The sequence below is a fragment of the Bufo bufo genome, chromosome 6 (genome assembly GCF_905171765.1).
Source record: "Bufo bufo chromosome 6, aBufBuf1.1, whole genome shotgun sequence".
In the NCBI taxonomy this organism is placed as follows: Eukaryota; Metazoa; Chordata; class Amphibia; order Anura; family Bufonidae; genus Bufo; species Bufo bufo.
Genome location: NC_053394.1, coordinates 319,591,939 through 319,619,739, shown reverse-complemented (window position 1 = coordinate 319,619,739; position 27,801 = coordinate 319,591,939). Strand labels below are relative to the sequence as shown.

Here is a 27,801-nt window from a genome sequence, read left to right as displayed (position 1 = left end):
AGATTCAGCCCTTAGCAACCAGTCTGCATAAAACTGCAATTTCACTATTCAGTTAAGATGGCCGCCACTGCCCTCACCCTGAGGCTAATCCCGCCTGCCCTCACTAGCCAGTAACAATAGCCCCCCAAAAGTGTTAGTAACCAGAGCCCTGCCCCCTAAAGGGTTAATCTCCTGCAGCACAAAGGGGTCCTCTTACCACATGTTGCTTTCATTTATACACTGAGCAGATGCAGATCTCCCTTCCCTGTTGTGCGCTGCTTCAACTCTGCATTCTCCAGCTCTGCTGACTGAGGGAGCGTCTGCCAAGCGCAGGGACAGGGAGAAGTGCACACAGCCCAGGCACTGTTATCAGCTGCTGGGGAGGACCTGGCTTTAATCATTTACTTACAGTCCCTGGCTGTCAGTAATGTTACCCTGCACGCTGCGTGCTCCGTCCTTCAACAGATAGACGGACCATGCCTAGCAACCCTATTTTAAGCACAGGTAAAAGTAGGCAGTACAGGGAACAAAACTGTGGAATTAAGGGGTAATTGAATACACACTGAAAAGTTATGAAAACGCTGGGTTTCATTCCTGGTGATGCTCTGCCAGGCCTCTACTGCAACTGTCTTCAGTTCCTGCTTGTTCTTGGGGCATTTTCCCTTTTCCTTGGGGCATTTTCCCAGTTTTGTCTTCAGCAAGTGAAATGCATGCTCAATCGGATTCAGGTCAGGTGATTGACTTGGCCATTGCATAACATTCCACTTCTTTCCCTTAGGGCTGTTTCACACGAGCGGATGCAGTGCGTGGCATCCGCTCCGTGAAAGAGTGCCAAGACCCGATGCAGACTGCAGAGGCACGGAGCATTAACATGACTGATAATGCTCCGTGCCTCTCTGTGACCTCTTTACTACGAAATCACAGTGAGATAAAGTTGTCGGTGTGATTCCGTAGTAAAGAGATCACAGAGCATTATCAGTCATGTGCATCGGGTCTTGGTACTCTTTCACGGAGCGGATGCCACGCACGGCATCCGCTCGTGTGAAACAGCCCTTAAAAAACTTGCTGCTTTTGCAGTATGCTTTGGATCATTGTCCATCTGCACTGTGAAGTGCCGTCCAATGAGTTCTGAAGCATTTGGCTGAATATGAGCAGATAATATTGCCCGAAACACTTCAGAATTCATCCTGCTACCTTTTTCAACAGTCACATCATCAATAAATACAAGAGAACCAGTTCCATTGGCAGCCATACATGCCCACGCCATGACACTACCACCACCATGCTTCACTGATGAGGTGGTATGCTTAGGATCATGAGCAGTTCCATTCCTTCTCCATACTCTTCTCTTCCCATCACTCTGGTACAAGTTGATCTTGGTCTCATCTGTCCATAGGATGTTGTTCCAGGACTGTGAAGGCTTTTTTAGATGTCGTTTGGCAAACTCTAATCTGGCCTTCCGGTTTTTGAGGCTCACCAATAGTATACATCTTGTAGTGAACCCTCTGTATTCACTCTGGTGAAGTCTTCTCTTGATTGTTGACTTTGACACACATACACCTACTTCCTGGAGAGTGTACTTGACCTGGCCACCTGTTGTGAAGGGTGTTTTCTTCACCAGAAAAATAATTCTTCGGTCATCCACCACAGTTGTTTTCTGTGGTCTTCTGGTGTTTCTGAGCTCACCGGTGCGTTCCTTCTTGTTCAGGATGATCCCTGGATCTCTAGTAGCTATAGCCTGTAATATTATTACACTCCAGAAATACATCCAAGCCCCTGTTGAACTCTTTTAGTGAATTCACAATCACCACCTCCTCAGGCAGAGAGTTCCATAGTCTCACTGCTCTTACCGTAAAGAATCCTTTTCTATGTTTGTGTACAAACCTTCTTTCCTCCAGACGCAGATGATGTCCCCTCATCATAGTCACAGTCCTGGAGATAAATAGATGATGGGAGAGATCTCTGTACTGACCCCTGATATATTTATGCATAGTTATTAGCTCTCCCCTCAGTTGTCTTTTTTCTAAAGTGAATAACCCTAATTTTGATAATCTTTCAGGGTACTCTAGTCCACCCGTTCCAGTTATTACTTTAGTTGCCCTCCTCTGAACCCTCTCCAGCTTTGCTATGTCTGCCTTGTTCACAGGAGCCCAGAACTGCACAAAGTACTCCATGTGTGGTCTGACTAATGATTTGTAAAGTGGCAGGACAATGTTCTCATCACGGGCATCTATGCCCCTTTTGATGCAACCCATTATCTTATTGGCCTTGGCAGCAGCTGCCTGACACTGGTTTTTGCAGCTTAGTTTGCGATTCACCAAAATTCCTAGGTCAGTTTCCATGTCAGTGTTACCCAGTGTTTTACCATTTAGTATGTACGGGTGACTTGCATTATTCCTTCCCATGTGCATAACCTTACATTTGTCAGTGTTAAACCTCATCTGCCACTTCTCTGCCCAAGCCTCCAATCTATCCCGATTTCATTTTCCAGAACTGAAGGAAAATGGATTGCGCATGTGCAGCCACCCTCCATTTATAAGGAAGCGTTGAAAATAGTTGAGCACTGGCTTGACTATTTCTGTCAGCCCCATATAAGCGAATGGAGCAGTGGCTGTGCTTGCGCAGCACGCTTCCCATTCATTTCTATGGGAGTGCCAAAAATAGCCCAACATGCCACTGGCTATTTTCGGCACCCCTATAGAAATGAATCAAGAGCGGCCGTCCGTATGCAGTCTGCTCTCATTCATTTTGCAGGCTCCATTTAAGGGCTCATGTATACGAAAGTGTGCCACCTGTGCCATGCATTGGCACCCTCCGTGTGGCCTGTGCTGATGGATGCAGACCCATTCAACTTGAATGGGTCCGTGATCCGTCTGCACCGATAAAAAAAAAAAGAGACCATGTTCTATTTTTTTACGGTGCGGAGGCACGGACTGAAATCCCACGAAGCACTCCGTAGTGCTTCTGTGGCCTTTCGCTCCATATCTTCCGGATTGCAGACCTATTCAAGCTGTTTACGGGCACGGCCGGCACATGTTAGTGTGCATAAGCCCATAGAAATAGCTGCAGGTTCTAGTAATATGCCACCAATGTTTGAGATGACACAGTCCCTTTAAGCCAGTTTCAGGCAAGCATGTTCAGTCCAGAAAAGATCTGTGTGATGGAAGAAATTCCTGTATCAAACACTGTTCCTCTGATGTGAACTCACAGCATCATAATTTATAATGCTGTGATTTCCTGCCTGAGTCTACTGTACTATACTCACAAGACTGCTAGTACAGTGGACCTGCGATCAGGAACTTGTTATAATGCTGCGATTCCCAAATCCCAGGACTTCTTTGCAGACATGGTGTGATTGTGAAATGATGAAACCACCCTGGTCACAAGTACAATCTGTTATGTCCCAGGCCACTATCTTTCTATCTCTCAGGATAACATTTCTAAAAAAAAAAAAAAAAAACTATGGCTAAGGGTACTTTCACACTTACGTTTTTCTTTTCTGGCATAGAGTTCCGTCAAAAGGGCTCAATGCAGGAAAAGAACTGATCAGGTATATCCCGATGCATTCTGAATGGAGAGTAATCCGTTCAGGATGCATAAGGATGTCTTCAGTTCAGTCATTTTGACTGATCAGGCAAAAGATAAAACCGTAGCATGCTACGGTTTTTTCTCCGGCCCAAAAAAACGGAAGATTTTCCGAAAAAAGGTGAAAAAAAAAAAAAATGACGGATGACACAGGAAAGAAGGATCCGGGATTTCAATGCATTTTTTTGACTGAACAAGCATTTTTAAGACTGATCAGGATCCTGATCAGTCTTACAAACGCCATCAGTTGTCATACGTTTTGCCGGATCACTCGAAGGAACTGCTTGCCGGATCACTCTGCCGCAAGTGTGAAAACAGCCTAACCTATCCAAGGAATTTCCCTAAAGCTCTGTTTCCATTTATTAACTATGACCAAATCTTTGATTCTACTTTACTGGACTGCCACCACTACTGGTTGCGGAAGACAGCTCAATTGGTCAGACTGGAGCTCTCCCATCTGTAGTTACACGGCCCACTTTCTGCAATAATGAGACGTTCAGACATCTATAGGCAGACACAGCTTCTAGCTTTCCTCCCTTTTTGGGAAACCCCATGGAGCTGTCAATGACTCAATATTTCCTCTGTTCGTTATACATTTCTGGTAGATTTCCTGATAAGCATATATAGTTCTTGTAATGTTAAGATATTTTCAAAGAAAGTGGGAGAAACTGAAGATTTCTGAGTGAGTTCAAAAACAAAATGGTTAGAGATGGAAAAAAATAACAAATTAGAAAAAGAGGTAGTAGGAAAACAGAGCTCACCACAAAAATACACAAAACAAATGTGAAGTCTCCAAAAGCTGCGTAGATGGGAGAAGCGCTGCAGTACCGTTCCCTGCCACCACTCAGTGTATGGAGCTGTGCTGATTGTTGTGGTGTGACAGGAATCAGACCCCCACTAATATGATACTGATGATCTACCCTAACGATAGGTCCTCCTCAAATCTGCATCAAGATCTGCACATACCTCTCACATTCTTCAAAGAAACATTTGGAAATCAAGACCCTAATAAAAAATTCACCTATTGACATTTTATTGTACTATTCATATATTGCATTTTTGCAGTTGTAGATACATACAACAGAATTCTCTCCCCCGCCTCCCCAATAGACAACATCTGGTCAGACGTAATGAACGTATTAGGGTCCATTCACATGTCCGCACTTTGGGTCCGGATCCGTTCCGCAATTATGCAGAACGGGTGCGGACCTGATCATTTTCAATGGGCACGGAAAAGATGCGGACAGCACACAGTGTGCTGTCCGCATCCGCATTTCCAGTCCGTGGCTCTGCAAAAAAATAGAACATGTCCTATTCTTGTCCACAGCTTCGGACAAGAATAGGCATTTCTATTGGGGTGCAGGCTCGGTGTTTTGCAGATCCGCAATTTGAGGATTCGCAAAACACTGCGGACGTGTGAATGGACCTTTAAAGAACAGAGCTTGTTTTCTCTGTGCCCGTCGAACCTCGCATGGATTTCTTATGCCATCCACGCAGAGGACTTCAAGACTTTATGGAATGATATTCATAAATAAAAGGACGAGGTCACGTTGGAGGAACCCAGCTCGACAAGGTGACGGCATCTGTGGCATCAGCGCAATGTGAAGGAAAAGTGAAGTTCCTCAGTAAGGACTACCTAATCAGAGTGCTGGGATTTATCACGGAGCTGGCCATCAATAACATCCAGTATTGAACACATGGACGACTCTCATCTCGGACCTTGTCCACAATGCTCGGGACCCCCCGGACGTCTTACATGTCTTAGACATGATCCCTGAAGTGCTTACTACATGTTAGGCTACTTTCACACTCGCGTTTGGTGCCGATCCATCATCATGGATCTGCACAGACGGATCCGTTTGTATTATCTTTAACATAGCCAAGATGGATTCGTCTTGAACACCATTGAAAGTCAATGGAGGACGGATCCGTTTTCTAATGTGTCAGATTGTGTCATAGAAAACGGATCCGTCCCCATTGACTTACATTGTGACTTACACGGATCCGTTTGGCTCAGTTTCGTCAGACGGACAGCAAAACGCTGCAAGCAGCCTCCAAAGCGGAATGGAGACTTTTCTGAGGCAAACTGATGCATTCTGAGCGGATCCTTTTCCATTCAGAATACATTACGGCAAAACTGATCCGTTTTGGACCGCTTGTGAGAGCCCTGAACGAATCTCAGAAATGGAAAGCAAAAACGCCAGTGTGAAAGTAGCCTTATACCGCTTCTTACCGTTCTGTTACAGCGGCGGTGAGACCTGCACATACTAAGGCTTATTTATGAAGATTTTCGGGTGTTGCCTGTACCGACCAGTTACCTTCCAGCTGTGATTGTGTAGCCTGCACTGTAGGAATGAGCTGGAGTCGGCGTGTTTGATGGACTGTCTTCCAGTTATCAGACATAACCCCATACATTTTATGATCAATATGCATTACCATCGTGGTCACCCCGGCACTGGTCATCAATCCATTCTTGTTGATGAAGCACTTTTTTTATTTTTCAGTTTATCTTTTAAATCTTCTGGTTTTGCCCCTTCTGTGTTGTATTTTATGTGTTAATTTCCTGTTTGTGAAATAAATGTTTTATTTTTTTCTCCCCCATTCAAAAAAAAAGAAGAAAAAAAAAAAAAAAGAATTGGCTTATGATTTGGTAGCCAAAAGCAGGAGTGGGTACAAAACACAGAAGACATGCAAATATTTCATTCACGTGTCATCTCTGTTTTACATCCACTCCTGTTTGGGTTTTTTGCATTAGCAATACTGATGGACTCCTGACCAAATGCTGAGTGAAGGTGGATGCTCCACAGACGGGATCCGTTTTTTGGGGGTTATTGTTCTGACGGATCAGAGGAAGGGCAAAATAATCAGTGACGTCAACACAAACCTACCGCTGACACCCTCTCCTCTCTGTCCGGGGGGCTCTACTTGTATACGTGTTTAATAGAACAGGTTCTGCAGACATCTATGTGGAATCAGCTGCCGACGGTGTAAAAGGAGTGCGCTTCTTCTTGGCGCTAACATCGACCTGTAAGGCTGAGTTGATACTTGAGTTATTTGGTCAGTTTTGGCTCCGTGACTGCCCTAATAAGTGAAGTGTGCATTGATTCTAAGAGTGACGCCTGTCATCTGCATGTCTTATTGACTCACAGTATTATTTCACTACCACAGCAGACTCTCTATGCGTGTTACTACAAGGCACAGTGTTCTACACCACTATGAAGGCTCTCTGCAGCCAGGAAATCGCTTTTTTTAATGCGATTCGCCGCAAATAAATTCAGATCAAACCCAATTTTTCTTTTAAAATTCAGCGAACCAAATTTTTTTTAACATTCGCTTATCTCTATATTTATGGCATGTGTCTGCTATTGCAGTGCAGCTAAATTTGAGTGAAAAGGACTGAACTGCAATATTATTCACAGTTCACGGAGAATATAAAAAATAAAAATAAAAATGAATATTTCTAATTTTGTACAACCCCTTTAAATAAATAATCAATGCTATTGAAGTTAGAGAAAAGGCAGACAAATTGATAGGCTCAGAGTACAGACCTACGTCTAGACACAGAATTTCCCCACGTATGGTTTCTTGCCCGTTTTATAGAAAGGATGCTTCATTATTGATGATGTAGATGAAAAAAACTATGTCAGACGTATGTAAAATGCACTCTCGCCTCCATTTCTTTGTATGCGAGTCTAAAGGCCCCCATACTCATTAAGGTCCCTTTACACAGGACAATTTAGCAGGCGATTATCGGGAAGGAAGCATTCCTTTGCGGCAATCGCCTGCTCGTCACTGGAGGAAACCGCTGTTATTACATGCAGCGATCTCCATCACAGTATGGGGAGGAGCGATCGCTAATGCCATCGCTCTTCCCCATACAGACTCCAGCAGCAGAGCGTGATTAGATCGCACGATCTGCTGCCGGTAAACGACGATTTAGGTGTATGCACAAACGAGCATATTACCCAATCAATGAGCATTACAGATAATCGGCAGCACCTTTCCATCGCCGGATAACCACTGACGAGCATTCCTAAGAACACTCGGGATTATCTGGCCGATTCTTGGCCTTTACTGTCAGCAGGGCCAGCTGACTATCCATTGTGTATGAGGAGCTCCCAACTCTTCCTACACAGATGATGATTGGGCGCTTTGAATTTTAATGCCCACTAACTTTTTTTTCTCCCAGTAGATTACCCATCAGAAGTGTCTGGCAGCAGCTCCTCTCTCCCATTTACAACACATATACTGTATGCTCAGCTGTACCAAAAGGTCCTGTGTATGGGGCAATCAGAAGACATAGCTGCCGCCCGACCAGGCAGCTAGGAGAAGGTGATAAATGATAAGAGGTTGATCTGTTGTTTTTCCTACTTGATTTACTCTGGTCCTAAAGGGAACCTGTCACCATGAAAATGTGAGGAGCTGAGCAGATTTATATATATAGTAATATGGGAAAAGATTCAGTAAAAACTGTATTTTATTCATTTAAATTCCTGCTTATTCTGGGTTTTGATATCAAGGTGGTCCTATCAGTGTTTGACAGCCTTCCCTCTATGGCTGTGTATACACAGATATCTGTCAATCACTGATAGGACCATCTCCTTCACCTCAAAGCCGAGAATGAGCGATATAGAGGAGTACGTTTTACCAAATCTTTCCCTCAATCTGATCAGCTCCTCCTGCAGCTCAGACACCCAGTTCAAAGTGACATGTTCCCTTTAAATTACACAAGCGTGGACTATAACCAGGTCTGTTACTTATAGAGGTTGTCTGCTTTTTACTACTGACAACCTATCCTCAGGATAGGTCATCAATATCAGATCGACGGGCGCCCGACTCATGGCACCACCGCCAATCAGCTGTTTCTCTGCTCACCACAGCAATTGCAGTGGTGAGCAGATGTAATTACAATATGGCGTCCCCATTCACTTCTATGGGACAGCTCCGTCTGTTCAAGTCATCCCATAGAAGTGAATAGGGACGCCATACTTGTAATTACTCCTGCTCACCACTGCAACAGAGCAGCTGATCGGCAGGTATTCCGGGAGTCAGACCTCCACTGATCTGATGCTGATGACCTATGCTGAGGATAGGTCATCAATAGTAAAAAGTGGACAACCCCTTTAATTGAAACTTAGAAATATGCATAGGAGGGCAATTCCTTAACCGTCTATAATGATGTGCATATGACTAAGTGCTATAAGAGGGGTTGTGCAGTGGCTTACTACTAACGACCTATCCTTAGGATAGGTCATCAATATGAGATTGGCGAGGGTCCAAATCCTGACACCCCAACCGATCGCCTGGTTGAAGGGATTGTGTCGTGACCCCCCACAAGCAGCTGATCGGTGGGGGTGCTGGAAGTCGGACCCTAGCCAATCTGATATTGATGACCTATCCTGAGGATAAGTGATCAATAATAGGGTCCATTCACACATCAGTGTGTGTTTTGCGGATCCACGGATCCGTGGATCCGCAAAATACGGACATAAGCGATGTGATTTCCGCATTTTGCGGACCGTACATCGTCGTCACTTAATAGAAAATACCTATTCTTGTCCGCAATTGCAGACAAGAATAGGACATGTTCTATTTTTTTCGGGATCGGAATTGCGGACCCGGGAAATGAATGGGTCCGCAATTCCATTCCGCAAAATGTGGAACGAAATGCGGGCGTGTGAATGGACCCTTAAGCCACCGCACAACCACTTTAAATAATCTCTGACATTTCATGGGGGTTTCGCGCGCTTAAAAGTTCATACTGGATCAGAAGCACCCCCTAGTGGTGAACATAGGTCTGTACACCGACTGCATCATTCCTCTTTAAGTGCAGACCCATTAATGGCCTCCTGAAGCAGCCTCTCCACCTCTCCTCTCTGACTCATCTTGTTGGCTTTGCCTTGAAAACGACCCTTCTTTCCAGCTCCTTTCCCATCTAGAATATGAGCAGCTCTGCAATGATAAAAAAGTATTAGGATATCATATCAAGACTCCACGTGTTCTTGTTAACCTATGTATTTCCTCACTATTCACCCAAACTCAAGTTGTTGCTTAGCAACGGGCACTACAGTATGGAGGTGACACTTAGATCTCCATGCTTCAGCTGAGACTGAACATGCCACTGATACGGTGCAGAAGGGCTGGAGGACAGTAGCGGATAGGAGTTCCCAGGCTGGAAGAAAATGGGATTGTTGGTCCTTTTTGCCTCCAAGGTTGGTATTACACCAGCAGATGAAGCAGACGATTGCCGGGAATGACGAGTTCTTTCCCGGCACTCGCCTGCTGTCAGTGGAGGAGACCACTGCTATTACATCCAGCGATCTCCCCCACAGTACGGGAAGGAGCCATCGCTAATGTCATTGCTCGTCTCCATGCTGAATCATTATTTGCAGGCAGCAGAGAGTGTTTACACAGCACAATGATTTTTAAGCACTCGTTTGCTCGTTCATTGGGTACTTGGCGGCAGAATTATACAGGCTGATCATCGTCAACGAGCGTTAATACGAACGCTTGTTAGCGATGATCTGCATGATTATCTGCTGGTGTAATACAGGCTTAATTGTTTCGGTTTACTTTAAGGAGTCTTCTATCAAAGTCATAACTAAGGAGAATCTGTCTTCAGCTACAAGGCGACTACAAAGGTCTGTGTGTAACCAATCAGGGACTGGGGTAGTGACAAGAGGCGGCATAACACAGTGCAGCACATAATACTGCCACTTTCACCAAAGTACTCAAATGTATCACCATCTTGTGAGTTCGGCCTCAGGTGCATAAGTACTTGATTTTAAAGCGACTCGGTCACCAGGATCAATCCTATTAAACCAGATAGGGAGCATCATGCCGATTAAAACGATACCTTTCTTTTGTCTGTATGCTAAACAGCTACAGAGATATCAGCGTTTGTATCCATATGCAAATAAGCAGTTTGAGCAGTCAGAGGCGGGGCTGCTTTGTAACACCCCCTGTGGTCTGCACACGCCCCCCTCCCCTTGATTGACAGGGCTAGACAGCAGGCTGAGGGGAGAGCTGTTTCGTAGCATGTAAATATCATATACACTATGTACTATAGCTTCACTACACTGAGATCTGCTCAGAAAGCTGATATACCTAATACCACTACATTCACAAGCACAATGTATAATTATAAAGACATTGATAATGTGTATTAGCTTATAAGTATAGAAAAACCATGCATTCTTATGTGGTAATGCTATAGCTTAGAGGTTAAGCAACTGGTTTTGTATGCAAAGATCCCAGGTTTGAATCTTAGTAGAGACTTTGAAGCTTTATTTCTTCAGATATTTTTTTTCTTCCACATTTATCCCATAAGTAAGGTCTATGTCCTTATTATATTGAGAATAATGTTTTTTAGAAAGCTAATACAGATTACTGTTTTCTTCATAATCATGTGTATGAATAAAGCAGTAACAGGTTATGGGAAAGAAAACACTATTCAATATTTCTCTGCAGCCGTTTAACATACAGACAAAAGCTAGGTATGGTTTTAATCAGCATGATGCGCCCTACCAACCAGTATGTCTAGTTTAATAGGGTTGATTCTGGTGACAGACGCTTTAAAGGGGTTGTCCCACGAAAAATATTTAGCAGTTTTAAAACCAGCACCTGGATCTGAATTCTTTTGTAATTGTATGCAATTATAAATTTTACATAACAGAGTTACTCAATAAAATGTATCTGTATAGCGCCACCTGCTATTGGTTTTTCTTTCTCATTTCTTTGACCTGCTCACTGAGATGGCCGCACATGCTCCGTTTTATCCTTCAGCTGCCTCCTGAGCTGTGATAGGGAGAGTATAGACACGCCCCCTGAGCTGTGATAGGGAGAGTATACACACGCCTCCTGACAAGCAGCAGAAAAGACACTCCCCTTCAGCTGTCAGCTTGATATAAATCTAACAGAGCAATGGATCCCCTTTAAAGCAGCTCTGTCACCAGGATCAACCCTATTAAACCAGACATACTGCTGGTAGGGCTGATCATGCTGATCCATGAGAGGTACAGGGCTATTCCTAAGTTTGTTAGGAAGACATTTGTCATGTACTACATCATGTCCGATTTTCATTTTTTACATTAGTCATGGGATAACCCCTTTAAATAGTGCTTAGAGCACCAGAAAGTTATGTAGCCAGTCAGCGGCCATGAGGAAGGCTTGAATGGCACCCTGGGAATCAGCCCACTGGGAAATTTTCCTGTAGGGTCTATGGCCAGTCCGCCCCTTTAGTGATGGGGCATCTATGCCTATATTAGATGTCCCACTAGTGATGCCCTATATTAGATGCTGCATTACCGATACTCTATATTAGATGCCCAATCGGCAATACCCTATATTAAATACCCCACTAGTTATGACCTATATTAAATGCTTCATTACCAATACCCTATATTAGATGCTCCATAAGTAATGCCCTATATTAAATGCTATATTACTGATACCCTATCAGGGGGCTGTAAGTAAATATACACTATGTATTAGTAAGGAAGGCGTCTGGAGTAAGTCAGAGATGCTTTCTATATCACATACAGCACAAGCTAACATAAGCCCTCAGACAAGAGCTCAGATGGCAAGTAAGTTGGTGCAGGAGGAGACATCTGGACCAAAATCCTCCACACTACTCTCCCAAACAAATGGTGGACTTTCCCTTTAAGATAAACGAATGAAAGGACAATTCTGCTATTTGGCCACATGTACTAGCAATAAAAGTGAATATCACTGGCAGTGCTGCAGCCTATCGGACCAGACATGACTATGGCCACAGGCACTGTTACACAACAAGCGGGCCCCGGCTATCACAGGGGTAATCATAAAGAGATGAAAAGACTGGAATGAAAGTGCAATAAGCGTACACAATAAAACATTTTATGCTCTTTATATCACAGCACAGTAGACGACTTATCATGCCCATAAAATGTTGCCATTTTCTGAGCAATACCAGCCTGCACCTGGAGCTAGATAAAAGACAATTAAAGGGCCTAACAATAAATATATAGTAAAGGCCTGAGAACGGGAGGACAACAAGTGCCACAACCTTCAGCCCCAGAGGCCAGGGTGTTTTAGCATAGACCATAACCATGAGAAAGTCTCTACTCTGATTTGCACCCTTAGGATTAAAAAAAATTAAAAATAACTTCAAGTACGCACGACATGACTACATACCTTGGTCCTACTTGGTCAATGATTTCAGGGGGCCCAGCAAGTAGAAATAACCCTGATGTCCTTTCATCTCCAACAGTTAAGAAGACAACAGTGTCCTGTGATGCATAAAAACAGAGATCAGCACTTTACCTTTCGCACAATGACATTTCTTAACAAGAGGCAAAGTGCCAAAATACAAAAAGATAAATGGATACTGCATCACCTTAAAATCAATAAAATGGTTTGGTCCACTTGGTAGGATCATCCCAGAGACAATGCTCCTGGGAACATTAAAACATAATCTGCACTTGCAGAGATAGCACGACTAAAAGATGGCTCTGATTGAGATTGACATTGCTTTGCCACCCAAGTAATATATAATAGAGGCCGGGATTTATATCATAGTTCTTTCCTCCCAGAGGGTGCCTCAGGAACCCATCTTCCTTGCTAAAAACAATCACGTGAGAACAGGGACATCAGGTGACATTCTGCAAGCTATCTAAATTATTATATTCCACCGTAGCAGGTTGTCCTGAAAACACAATGAAACCCTATAGTTTATAAAGACAGATGATAAATTTTAGATTGAGCATGGTGGCAACCCTCACTTATGTTCCTCTTGCTTTCATAGATGTCAATAAAAAATAAAAAAAAGTTAGGCACCAGTGACAAATTTCTAGGTGCACCCATCACCTGGCTCATGGGCAGTGTCCAGACCCCATGTAGTGGAAGACATAAGGGATGCATTTCACCCTTGCTGCTTCATAAACACAAGGTTAGGTCAGATCTGCAGGGTGTATGAAGGAGTCTGCCGCACGTCCCTGGACACACTTGGAACAATATTTTCAATAAAGCAAATATGTGAATTTAGCACAAGGAGTGCCATTTGGCACCGTAACACAGAGAAGTCCAGCAAGTTTCTAGTATCTTTCTGTGGTGAAGTAACATGTTCAACGTCTAAACATGTGGATGAACACTTAAAGTGACCTTCTCAAGAACATTGAGCTGGATGCCCACTCACAACGACTAGGTGCATCATGCAACCAGACTGTCGTGTCTGATGCTGAAGGCCCAATCTTACTTTCAGCAGATTTGATTCATCCTCACTTTGAACGGGTTCTCCGGGATTAGAGAAATATGCTACTTGTCTAAAAACAGCCCTACGCACGTTCACGGGTTGTGTGTGGTATTGCAGCTCACCTCCATTCACTTAATGGAGCTGAGCTGCAATTCCAGACACAACCCATGGACAGATGTGGGGCTGTTTTAAGAAGAAAGTAGCCATGTTTTTCTAATCCTGGAAAACCCCTCTGTACATAAGCCGTATCAACAACAAGGATCAGAATAACCTAAATATGTGATACTGTAGCATTTTAAAGGGGGCGTCCTGGATTAGACAAAAGGGTCTGTTTTTTCCACAAACAGTGCTTCTGTTTTGCTTGGGTTGAGCCTAGTATTGCAGTTCATCTCCATTCAAGTGAACAGGGCTGAAATGCAATACTAAAACTCTGCTCGTGGACAAGAGTAGTGCTGTTTCTAGAAAGAAAAAAAAAAGGACCTTTTTATGAACCCTTGCTGCCGCTGCAGGGCAGAGTGACAGCCGATCATTTGCCTGTGCAATCTGCTGTGTCTCTGTATGAAGAGTGCCGAGATCGACTTCATTCAATAGTATATTTTTGTGTGATTACACAATGGATCATAGTCTTGGTCATTGGCAGTTCTTTTACTTCCTGTGCTCAGCATAAGTGGGCATCTCTAGGAATAATCTAAGGAGGGGAACCACCGCAGGATGCCCTGGAGACGCCAGAGGAGCAGGAAGGATGACAGCAGGAAGGGTACTTCTGGGAGTGTTTTTATTAGGGTTGTTGCGGGTATCGAAATTTCGATACCCAATCGATACTTTTGTCCCGGTATCTCTGCGCAGTCTAGTATCTCTGAACATGAGCGCGATGCTGTCGGCGCGCTCATGTTCTCTCGGCAGCACAGGGGAGAAGGAAGCAGTGTCTCCCTCCCCCTGTGCTGCTGCTGCCACCAATGGGGAGAGAGGGGTGGAGGAGGGGCGGGCGCACTGCGCCACCAATGATAGGACGACCTTTTTTATGGGTTCGGACTTAGCAGGAGATGTAGAGCGGCGCCCAGGGATCTCCCTGCACCTACTATTATTCCTGGGCGCCGCTCCGTTCGCCCGCTGTGCCCCAGTTACAGTCTCCTGCTCCGTATGCCAATTACATTTACTACTATCGGAGCGATGGGGAGGAGACATCAGCTTCTCTCCTGGGCGTTCCGAGAAGGAACGCCCAGGAGAGAAGCTGATGTCTCCTCCCCATCGCTCAGATAGTAGTAATTAGCATACGGAGCAGGAGACAATTTACTGCTCCTCCGCCCTCATTGACAGCCACTCCCCCTATCCCCTTGATTATTAGGACCAGGAATCTCGCCCGTCCTTGTAATCTTGTGTCTGTGAAGTAGTTTCCATTCAGCAGAAGGGTAATACATCTGCCTCTGCTTCCCCAGTAGATATCTACTGCCCATGCGCTGATGCAAATCACTGCACGTGTGCAAGATTGCAGGGTTAGATTAATAGATTTAATAGGTTTAATAGATTTGATCCTGCTAACATACCCTAGCCTGAGTTAACGGGGAAGAGGGTTCCTCATTCAGGACGCAGCTATAAACTCAGGACTCAGTACATTTATGAAAAAAGTAAATACAGGACGGCTCTTCCACCTGGTTTGGGATGGCCAGGTGCACCTATCTGATGTCGCACTCAAGGCACCAAAGTAATGTATCAAAAGTAAAGATGGGCACTCTAATATCCGGAACCAACAGGTAGTGTAATCAAATTATTTATTCAGGATAAAATCAATAGCATAGATAGCATCAGTAAAACAAAACAATAATTCCAATGTCTAAAATAGGCCTGAGTATACTATAAAATAAATAAATAGCAATATCTAATATAAATTATATATAATAGCCGCTGAATGGTTGCGGAGTAGATGGAGCTGGTGTTGGACTGTCTGTCCAAGTCCAGCCTATCTACAAATATGGGCGAGCTCCTGATATAATAGTTGAATAAATCTTGCTATCTTGTTTTATTCAACTATTATATCAGGAGCTCGCCCATATTTGTAGATAGGCTGGACTTGGACAGACAGTCCAACACCAGCTCCATCTACTCCGCAACCATTCAGCGGCTATTATATATAATTTATATTAGATATTGCTATTTATTTATTTTATAGTATACTCAGGCCTATTTTAGACATTGGAATTATTGTTTTGTTTTATTGATGCGCTCTATGCTATTGATTTTATCCTGAATAAATAATTTGATTACACTACCTGTTGGTTCCGGATATTAGAGTGCCCATCTTTACTTTTGATACTCAGTACATTTATGCATTACACAAACAGACTATTGATTTGAAAGATAGTCTTTAACTTTTAATACAGGAGGCAGGTGCCGGCAGCAGAATCACATTGCCGTCACCCTGCCTCTGACAGGGAGCTGCGATCAGGTGAGGCACCTGAGGGGTTAACGGCCGCTGATTTGCTTCCAGTACCCGCCTCCTGTATTAAAGGTTAATTATCATTGGTGGCGCAGTGCGCCCCCTCAGTATTAGAATCATTGGTGGCGCAGCGCCCGCTCCCCCCTCAGTATTAAAATCATTGGTGGCAGTGGCCACAGAGTCCCCTCACCTCCTCTTTATTAGTGGCAGTGGCAGCTTCTGATCCGAGCCCCAGCAGTGTAACCCTGGGGCTCCGATCAGTTACCATGGCCGCCAGGATGCTACTGAAGCCCTGGCTGCCATAGTCGGCCCCCTGCTGCTGTATGCACTATGCACAGGGCAGCAGGGAGACTGTAAAGTCCTATTTACCCTGATAGAGATCTATTAGGGTGAATAGGACAAGGGATGAAAAGATCCCAGGTTCTAACCCCTAAGGGAGGAAATAGTTATTAAATAAAAAGTAAAACAAAAAAAAATAATAAATAAATAAAACACCAAAATATTAAGTATAAATTACATATAAAATATGTAAACAATAAATAACTAAACATATCACATATTGCCACGTCCGAAAAGTCCAAACTATTAAAATATAAAAAGATCTATGCGGTGAACGCCGGAACAGAAAAAAAAATATAAAAAAACTGCGCGATTCGCCATTTTTTTTTAAATGCGGAATGCACGTGGCTTGTTTGGTTAATTTATTTCGCGTGGTATCGAATATCGCAATACTTTTTTATGGTATAGAAATCGAATAAAAAATTTGGTATCGCAACAACTCTAGTTTTTATAATATAGATGGATGCCGCATTGTTAACACAGGTTCTTTCTGCAGCATCAGCACTGTTGTGTGGCACTTCCTACAGCCATGTCCCCACAGAGGGGCTGTTTATGTTGAAAGGACATGTTGAAAATAATTACCACCATCAGACTCTCTTTGCATTGCCAACGCTTGGCTATACAGTGATTTTAGTTATGGGATTCAATCTCCGGTATGCAACTTTCTGTGTCACACAAGCTGTTTGCATAGATAACCTGACAAAAAAAAAAACTCACGTTTTTCATGGAAATGAGAGGGAATCAAACTTGCCGTCAGGCAGAATCACTTTCCCAGAAATAGCTGCTAATGGCTGCTCCATTAAGGGCAATTAACATACATGGAGTACAAAATCCTAATCCTCTGGGATCAGGAATATTCTGCATCCCTGTAGATACACAGGAAAGCTATGTTGTTAATGATGGGAAACACCAGGGAGAATAAGATAACTCAAGACATACCAGCCATTTCCCCCTACCGTATACATGAGGCGCACTGTGTTCCTCTCTTGGCTTGCCGATCAATATATCTCTAAGTGGGAGCATCTGGTAGAAATTACAATGTAATTCAGGCTTACAAAAGGCAGACAGAGTACTGTCAGGGAATGAAGGTAAGTTATACATAAGCCTTGTACACTATCCCTCACAGCGGATGTTTAGCTTACGCATCAGCTATTTTATGAAATGTGCTGAGAATTGACCCATAATTTCCCACTGCCCTTCATACTGCAGCAGGAAAAAAAGCTATCTGAACTCTGCACCTTTTAACTGGAAACACTCAGACTGATTGATATACGGCTGCAAGTAAGACATACTGCATACAGAGGGGGCAAAATTAGGGTATAGGAGGCGTGGATAAGTCTTGGCGAAATAGAAGTTGGGCAGAGCGCTGCAGGAGTTCTGGTCCCCAATTAGACGGCCAGATATTTTTTCATTACAGGGCGGCAGGAGACGATTTAGCGAATGGTCTGCATTCAAGAGACGTTCAATTACATGAAACAATAACCGTTAAATATTTTTCATTGTTTGGTCGTTATTGCAATCATTGCTCGTTGGTTCCTAGAGCAGTCACGCTGCTAACGCTGCCAGATTTCTGATCAGACGAGGGGATGTAGTGGCAACTAATGATAACCTTTCAGTCAGGCAGTTATGTCCGATCCACAGAAAATGAACCATTTATTACTCGTTCAGTTGCTGCAGGCTATTATATGTGACAATAACTTCTCAAATTTGGAGGCTCATATGAAAATAATCACTCCATCTTAAAAGCCCTTAAACCACTTCCTGCACCTGGGCACAGATGTAGGTCTAAGATGTGGGAGAGATATAGGGATCAGACTCACAAGGTGATCCCTCTCCATACACAGCTGGAGCTGGCCATGTAGCACTGTGGCATCTGAAGGGTTAGACACAGGGAGTGGGCTTCATCTGTCCTCCAATCGGGACCCGCGAGGCAAAAATCGCAGAGCTCCGATCAGTTAAGCCTCATTCACACGTCAGTGATTTCCATCAGTGTTTGGTCAGTGATTTCCATCAGTGGTTGTGAACCAAAACCAGGATTGGAGCCTCCACAGACATAAGGTGTAAGGGAAAGATCTGCTCCTGTTCTGTGTTCAGAGCTGCACCTCATTTTGGCTCAAAATCACTGATGGAAATCACTGACCGAACACTGACGTGTGAATGAGGCATTACTCTGACAGCCCGAAGTCTTGTGAAGGCTCCCAGGCTTGCCATAGCAAACAACCTGTTAAGCACTGCCTAATGCCATAGACTACAATAGCATTCAGAACATCGCAAATTTAAGTCCCCTAGGGGGTCTAAAAAAAAACACCGAAATATAAAAATTTTAAATCACTCATTTGCTAATTTTACACGTACACGCAATATAAAATAATGATGATCGGTATCACAGCATCTGAAAATGTACGACCTACTAAATATGAAAATATTTATCATGTACGGTGAAAGCCATAATGAAAATAAATTCAAAATGGACGATTCGCTGTTTTCTGGTCACCTCACCCAGAAAATAACATGTACTAAAAAGTGTTCAAAAAGACCTATAAACCCCGAAATCGTAGCAATAAAACGACAGCTCGCCCTGCTAAAAATGAGCCCTCACACAGCTCTGTAAACAAAAAGATATAAGTGTCAGAATATGGATGCAAAGAAGTTGTTTTAAGTAGTAAAACATAACCGATATCGCTGTTACTGTACTAACCCCCAGAATAAAGTTTTTTTAGTGCACAGTGAACGCTGTTACATCAAAATCCCAAAAACCTTGGCGAAGCTCACGCAACAAAGAATTTTTTTCCTGCTTTCCAATACAATATATGGTAAATGAAATGGTGCCACTACAAAATACAACTTGTCCTGCAAAAAACAAGCCTTCATACATCTATGTGAATGGAAAAAGGAGATTTTTGTGAAACTCACCTGTAAAATCTTTTTCTCGTAATTTCCATTGGGGGACACAGACCATGGGTATAGCTTAGAGATATTACTAGGAGGGACACTATGCAAAAAAAGAAGCTCCTCCTCCTCGGGCTATACCCCCAGGCACCTCCAGGAGAACTTCAGTCGTTGCAAAAGCAGTAGGAGAAGGAGAACGGAAACAAAACACTATGGAAACCATCACACAGCACACCATAAGGCGTAAACCAAAAAAGGGGCGGGAGCTGTGTCCCCCAATGGAAATTACGAGAAAAAGATTTTACAGGTGAGTTTCACAAAAATCTCCTTTTCTCGTTCATTCCATTGGGGGACACAGACCATGGGACGTCCCAAAGCAGTCCATGGGGTGGGAAAAAAGAACAAATCCAACACCGCCAGGAATAAACGTCCAGTAGTCAAACCGGAACCACAGCCTGCAATACCCTGCGCCCAAGAGCAGCATCAGCCGAGGCCAGAGAGTGTAACTGATAAAACTTTGTGAAAGTATGTAAGGACGACCAAGTGGCCGCCTTACACAACTGGGAAACGGATGCGCGATTGCGTCTAGCCCAGGAAGCTCCCACTGCCCTTGTGGAGTGAGCGGTAATCCGCGACGGCGGAACATGGCCACGAGCGCGATATGCCGCAGCAATAGCGGAACGGATCCACCGCGCCACGGTGACCTTGGAAGCCGCCAGGCCCTTACGGGACCCTTCAGGAATCACAAAGAGAGAGTCTGAACGCCGGAAGGAAGCGGTAGCCCCCAGGTACACCTTCAGAGCGCTGACGACGTCCAGGGAGTGGAGAGCGCATTCCTTGGGGTTCGCCGGAGAAGGACAAAAAGAGGGCAGGACAAGATCCTCGTTAAGGTGGAAGGGAGAAACCACCTTGGGCAAAAAAGAAGGCACCGGTCTGAGCACCACCTTATCCTGGTGAAAGACCAGAAAAGGTTCCCGGCAGGAAAGTGCAGCCAGCTCCGAAACTCGCCTGATGGAGGTTATGGCCACCAGAAAAACTACCTTCCAGGTGAGTAAAACCAGAGAGACCTCCCTCAGAGGTTCAAAAGGCGCCGCCTGAAGGGCGCGCAGAACCAAGTTGAGATCCCAGGGGGGCAAGGGAGGCACATACGGGGGAACAGAATGCGCCACCCCCTGCAGGAAGGTTTTTACAGGTCTCAAAAAGGCAATGGACCTCTGAAAAAAGATAGCCAAAGCAGAAACCTGACCCTTCAAAGAACTGAGCGACAGACCCATGTCGAGGCCGGACTGGAGAAAGGACAGCACCACTGGGACAGAGAAACGTAGGGGCGAGTAGCCCGATTTCTCACAAAAAACCAGGAAGGCCTTCCAGGTGCGATAATAGATTCGTGAAGAAGCCGGCTTCCGAGCCCTGATCATGGTTCTCACCACCGCATCAGAGAAGCCTCTCTTCCTCAGGATGGCGGTCTCAACAGCCACGCCGTTAAACGCAGCTGCCGTGAATTCTGGTGGAAGAGCGGCCCCTGAGACAAGAGATCCTCTCTGTCGGGCAGAGGCCACGGAACGTCCGCCAACATACGAGCGACGCTGGAGAACCAGGCGCGGCGAGGCCAATCCGGAGCGACGAGAATGGTTGGTATCCCCTCCGCCTCGATCTTGCGCAGCACCTTCGGCAACAGAGGAATCGGAGGGAAGACGTAAAGGAGGCTGAACCGCTGCCATGGAAATACCAGCGCGTCCACCCCGCCCGCCCGTGGGTCTCGAGCGCGGGCAAGATACACCGGCACCTTGTGGTTGAGTCGGGAAGCCATCAAATCTACGTCCGGACGGCCCCATCGGTGGCAGATGTCCTCGAACACCTCCGGATGGAGAGACCACTCTCCCGGATCCACCTTGGTGCGACTCAAAAATCCGCTGTCCAATTGTCGACTCCCGGGATGTACACTGCCGACAATACTGGAACATGAGACTCCGCCCATAAGAGGATCCTCGCTACTTCCCGCATTACTGCCCGACTGCGAGTCCCGCCCTGATGGTTGACATAAGCCACAGCCGTGGCATTGTCCGACTGAACCCGCAACGGGCGAGTCGCAAGGAGAGGAGTCCAATGGGAGAGGGAGTGGAAAATCGCCCTCAATTCCAAAACGTTTATCGGGAGACGGGATTCCTCCGTCGACCAGACACCCTGAACTGTGAGGTTCCGGAGAACACCTCCCCAACCGATGAGGCTGGCGTCGGTGGTGACTATCGTCCAGGAGAACGGAAGGAAGGACTTTCCTGACGATAGGTTCAGGGGAGACTGCCACCAAGGGAGAGATGCTCGAACTTGCCGGGACAGACGAACAGGAGTGTCTAGACCCCGAGGGTTCTTGTTCCAGAGGGCAAGGATCATCTGTTGTAGCGGACGAGTGTGAAATTGGGCGTACGGAATCGCCTCGAAAGAGGAGACCATAAGGCCCAGCACCCGCATGCACTCCCGAATGGTGGGACGTGGAGAGCGTAGAAGGAGCACCACTGCCAGACGAATCTGGGAAGCCTTGGAATCTGGAAGAAACACCCGAGAAATCGAGGTGTCCAAGATCATCCCCAGGAACGAGTCTCTGGGAGGGGTGCAGAGAGGACTTGGGGAGATTGATCAGCCATCCGAACCGTTCCAGGGATTGAACCGTGATTCGGACGCTGTCCTCGGCCTGTGGAAGAGACGGAGCTTTTATCAAGATGTCGTCTAGGTATGGTAACAAAGAGATGCCCCTGGTGCGAAGAAGCGCCATGAGAGGCGCCAGAATCTTCGTAAAAACTCGAGGGGCGGTTGCCAACCCAAAAGGTAGGGCGACGAACTGGTAATGACGCCCCCCTATGGCAAAGCGCAGAAAGCGATGGTGGGACTCTGCAATAGGGACGTGCAAGTAGGCGTCTTGAATGTCCACAGACGCGAGAAATTCTCCTGGAAGCAGAGAAGCAATAACGGAGCGAAGGGACTCCATGCGAAACTTCCGCACCCGTAGAAACTTGTTGAGAAGTTTTAGATCCAAGATTGGACGCACTGACCCCTCTTTCTTTGGAACAACGAACAGGTTTGAGTAAAAACCTGTCCCTTGCTCTTCTGGGGGAACGGGGGAAATGACACCACGGTCCAGAAGAGAGGAGACCGCAAAAAAGAGGTCCGAGGCCCTGGCTGGATCCCCCGGAACGCGAGAAGGGAAAAAACGTTCCGGCGGGCTGGACGCGAACTCCAACTTGTAGCCGGACGTCACCACTTCCAGAGCCCAGGCGTCCTGAACGTGAGCCCTCCAGACCTGTTGAAAAGAGAGCAGACGGCCCCCCACCACGAGGGATGGGGGCACTCCTTCATGCGGAGGGTTGCTTGGGAGCAGGAGGACGGGCTGACTGCGCCCGAGGCCGCCAAGAGGGCTGGGGCTTGAAGAAAGGCTTCTTGCGGGAGTCCTGGGATCCCCCTGCTGATGAGGACGACGGCGTCCTGGCAGTGGAGAAGCGACGAAAGGACTGGCCCCGGAAACCTGAAGGCCGAGACCGAAAGGGACACTTGGTCCTGGGCTGGGGTAGATGAGTGCTCTTGCCCCCTGTTGCGGCAGAAATGAATTCATCTAGTTGAGCCACAAAGAGCCTGGACCCTTCAAAGGGAAGGTTAGCGAGGGAACGCTTGGATGAGGCATCAGCATCCCACACCTTCAGCCAGACCTCCCTGCGCTGAATGACAGAGAGGGCCGAAATACGGGCAAAGAGGGAGCCGATGTCCATTGAAGCCTCACAGAGATATTTAGACGCTTGAGACATCTGGATGATAAAATCCAGAGTATCTGCAGAGGCGTCCTGCTCTGACAGATCTTGGTGGTGGCGCTGCAACCACGTTGTAAGGGCTCTGGCGACCCAAGCCGACGCAAAGGCCGGTCGCAGGGAAGCGCCCGCCAGCGAGAAGATGGACTTGGAAAGTGAATCCAAACGTCTGTCCACCGCATCCTGCAGAGAGGAACCGTCTAGGACGGGAAGGGCCGTGTTCTTGGCTAACCTGGCCACCGGAGGATCTACCTTAGGGGAAGAAGTCCACTTTTCCACTGTGTCAGCTGGAAAAGGATAAAGCGTATCCATACGCTTGGTGGCCGAAAATTTTTGATTAGGTCGATCCCAAGCTTTTGATAGGACCGCAGTGAATTCCTCATGAATAGGGAACACGGCAGACTCCTGTTTCTTGGGTGGAAAAAGGGAGAACTCCCGACTAGTGGAGGGAGGAGAATCCCCTTGTATATTAAAAGTGTCACGGACAGCTGCCACCAACTCGGTTACCATGGTGGAAAGCTTAGGCAGGGGTTCCCGCTCCGTGACTTCGTCCGATCCGGACAATTCCCCATCGGATTTGCGCTCCCTGCGAGGGGGAGAGTCAACCGGGCATGCCTCAAGGCGAGGGGGAGAAGCGGAGACATCCGAGGAGGAATGCTGCCGCTCACGCTGCCTTTTAGAAGTCAGACGCCCTCTGTGAGAGTCACTGAGAGGGGATGGAGTGGTGGATGCCACTGGAGTAGTAGCCACCATGCGCTCCATGAAGGACATGGCTGCCTTGGCAACTAAGGCCAGATCAGCTGCCGCATTAGACATGGCGGAGGCCCAGGCGGGTACCGCTGGATCCGCAGGGGCAGAGGGAGGACCGGGCTGAGCAAGAGAAGGAGGCTGATCCTGTCCAGGAGCAGGGCATGAGTCACAGGAACCAGTGACAGAAAAAGGCCTAAGGCATATTTTACATGACTCCAGTGGAGCCTGAGAGGAAGCCTTGGAAGGCTTAGGGGCCCCAGGTTTAGGCATGATGGTATTCCAAAAAAGATTTCCTACCAGGTTGCTGCAATTCCTACCACCCAGGCAACAGCAGAAGTCTCCGGTCACCGAGAACTGAGGAGCTGCACGGCCGCAATCCAGCAGAGTCTCCGGCCTAGGGAGAGACAGAGCTGGACGCCGAGGCTCCGCCCCCTTGGACGCGTCATTGCGGCGCGAAATAAGCGCGCGCATTTCAAAATACACCCCCTCGCCAGATACGGCGCAACGGGGGTTAATATCGGGAGGAGCAGGCCGGCGGGAGCTGCAGAGAGCGCAGCGGCCATAAGATAAAATAAAATAAAATACACTCCTTCAGTGCCAAGATTGCCGCCGATGCGGCCATAGTCTGAGCTGCAGGCAGGTAGGAGAGACGCAACCTGTTCCCAGAGTCAGTGGAATCACCAGCCCTCCCCAGAAGGGGCCCCCTCCCAACGGGAAAAAATGCCCCCAGCCAGTCCTTCTCTAGCTCACCTCAGGTCACAGAGCGCCAGACAGACGACATGAAGGGGTGGGGGGAGGGGGGAAGGAGGGAGATTGAAGCAGGCAATACTTATCTGCACAGCATGCTCCCTCGATGTCCAGACCAGCAGGGATTCACCTCTTCAGATGTCTGACTCCAATCAAGGAGAGCAGTGCTCTGGTGGAGGGTAGGCAGCAGGTGTCCCAGCAGCTGGTGGGATGCCAGAGCTAACATGTCGAGCCTGGATCCACTTTTCTTCTGTGGGGGAATGGGAGGTAGCCAGGAACCTTCAGAAGACCGTGGCAGACCCTCCACAGGGGCCAGGAAAGCGCAATGCTGACCTGCGTCCCCATCTGAAACCAGAAAAAAATAACAAACAGGAGAAGAATAAATGTCAACCTCCTTGAACGGACACTAAGCAAAGACTGAAGTTCTCCTGGAGGTGCCTGGGGGTATAGCCCGAGGAGGAGGAGCTTCTTTTTTTGCATAGTGTCCCTCCTAGTAATATCTCTAAGCTATACCCATGGTCTGTGTCCCCCAATGGAATGAACGAGAAAGTCAAAATGTTATATAGCTCTTGGAAGGCGGGGAGGAATAAGTGAAAATGCATAAATTGATAGTTGGCCCGGTCCAGAAGGAGTTAATTGGTAACTATTCGGCAATCTGCACACGGCCAATTCACTAAAAATTTCTCACAACAGCTCCAATCATCCTTCCAGTCGTTTCTGTTGCTTTATAAATTTCACATCAAGCAAGTTTATCGAACGCTCGCTGCATTACCATCCTGTATATAGTACACACTGCCCTCTAGTGGTCAGATCAGATAGTGACAGACCTGGCCAGTCCATACAAGACCAGCAGGACCTGTGGTGATCAGCTAATCATCAAGGCATATTCTTTTGAAGAAAAAAAAAGGAGGTTCTCTTTGTGAGTCAGCCCCTTATAAGACCTCTTTCACACGGGCGAGAATTCCGCGTGGGTGCAATGCGTGAGGTGAACACATTGCACCCGCACTGAATCCGGACCCATTCACTTCAATGGGGCTGTGCAGATGAGAGGTGATTTTCACACATCACTTATGTGTTGCGTGAAAATCGCAGCATGTTCTATATTCTGCGTTATTCACGCAACGCAGGCCCCATAGAAGTAAGTGGGGCTGCGTGAAAATCGCAAGCATCCGCAAGCAAGTGCGGATGCGGTGCGATATTCACGCATGGTTGCTAGGAGATGATAGGGATGAGCAACCCCGGACCCCATTAACCACCTCAGCCCCCAGTGCTTAAACACCCTGAAAGACCAGGCCACTTTTTACACTTCTGACCTACACTACTTTCACCGTTTATTGCTCGGTCATGCAACTTACCACCCAAATGAATTTTACCTCCTTTTCTTCTCACTAATAGAGCTTTCATTTGGTGGTATTTCATTGCTGCTGACATTTTTACTTTTTTTGTTATTAATCGAAATTTAACGATTTTTTTGCAAAAAAATGACATTTTTCACTTTCAGTTGTAAAATTTTGCAAAAAAAACGACATCCATATAGAAATTTTGCTCTAAATTTATAGTTCTAAATGTCTTTGATAAAAAAAAAATGTTTGGGTAAAAAAAAAATGGTTTGGGTAAAAGTTATAGCGTTTACAAACTATGGTACAAAAATGTGAATTTCCGCTTTTTGAAGCAGCTCTGACTTTCTGAGCACCTGTCATGTTTCCTGAGGTTCTACAATGCCCAGACAGTACAAACACCCCACAAATGACCCCATTTCTGAAAGTACACACCCTAAGGTATTCGCTGATGGGCATAGTGAGTTCATAGAACTTTTTATTTTTTGTCACAAGTTAGCGGAAAATGATGATTTTTTTTTTTTTTTTTTTTTTTTTCTTACAAAGTCTCATATTCCACTAACTTGTGACAAAAAATAAAAAGTTCTATGAACTCACTATGCCCATCAGCGAATACCTTGGGGTCTCTTCTTTCCAAAATGGGGTCACTTGTGGGGTAGTTATACTGCCCTGGCATTCTAGGGGCCCAAATGTGTGGTAAAGAGTTTGAAATCAAATTCAGTAAAAAATGACCTGTGAAATCCGAAAGGTGCTCTTTGGAATATGGGCCCCTTTGCCCACCTAGGCTGCAAAAAAGTGTCACACATCTGGTATCCCCGTACTCAGGAGAAGTTGAGGAATGTGTTTTGGGGTGTCTTTTTACATATACCCATGCTGGGTGAGATAAATATCTTGGTCAAATGACAACTTTGTATAAAAAAATGGGAAAAGTTGTCTTTTGCCAAGATATTTCTCTCACCCAGCATGGGTATATATAAAATGACACCCCAAAACACATTCCCCACCTTCTCCTGAGTACGGAGATACCAGATGTGTGACACTTTTTTGCAGCCTAGGTGGGCAAAGGGGCCCATATTCCAAAGAGCACCTTTCGGATTTCACTCGTCATTTTTTACAGAATTTGATTTCAAACTCCTTACCACACATTTGGGCCCCTAGAATGCCAGGGCAGTATAACTACCCCACAAGTGACCCCATTTTGGAAAGAAGACACCCCAAGCTATTCCGTGAGGGGCATGGAGAGTTCCTAGAATTTTTTATTTTTTGTCACAAGTTAGTGGAAAATGATGATTTATTTTTTTTTTTTTTCATACAAAGTCTCATATTCCACTAACTTGTGACAAAAAATAAAAACTTCCATGAACTCACTATGCCCATCAGCGAATACCTTGGGGTCTCTTCTTTCCAAAATGGGGTCACTTGTGGGGTAGTTATACTGCCCTGGCATTCTAGGGGCCCAAATGTGTGGTAAGGAGTTTGAAATCAAATTCTGTAAAAAATGACGAGTGAAATCCGAAAGGTGCTCTTTGGAATATGGGCCACTTTGCCCACCTAGGCTGCAAAAAAGTGTCACACATGTGGTATTGCCGTACTCAGGAGAAGTTGAGGAATGTGTTTTGGGGTGTCTTTTTACATATACCCATGCTGGGTGAGATAAATATCTTGGTCAAATGACAACTTTGTATAAAAAAATGGGAAAAGTTGTCTTTTGCCAAG

The 27,801-nt window shown here is 45.9% G+C and overlaps 1 protein-coding gene across 3 annotated transcripts in view; it reads right to left on the bottom strand.

Moving 5' to 3' along the window:
* Positions 1-9,252: 9,252 nt before the first annotated feature.
* The window catches only part of LOC121004980 (alanyl-tRNA editing protein Aarsd1-B-like), a 77,639-nt gene continuing 59,090 nt past the window's right edge, over positions 9,253-27,801 (bottom strand). For all 3 annotated transcript variants that reach the window (XM_040437462.1, XM_040437459.1, XM_040437458.1), the window contains 2 exons: positions 12,739-12,833; positions 9,253-9,516 (listed from right to left, as the gene is read on the bottom strand). In XM_040437462.1, coding sequence (XP_040293396.1) covers positions 9,378-9,516; positions 12,739-12,833 — 234 coding nt within the window. In that variant the 3' untranslated portion in view covers positions 9,253-9,377. The remainder of the gene's footprint in view (positions 9,517-12,738; positions 12,834-27,801) is intronic.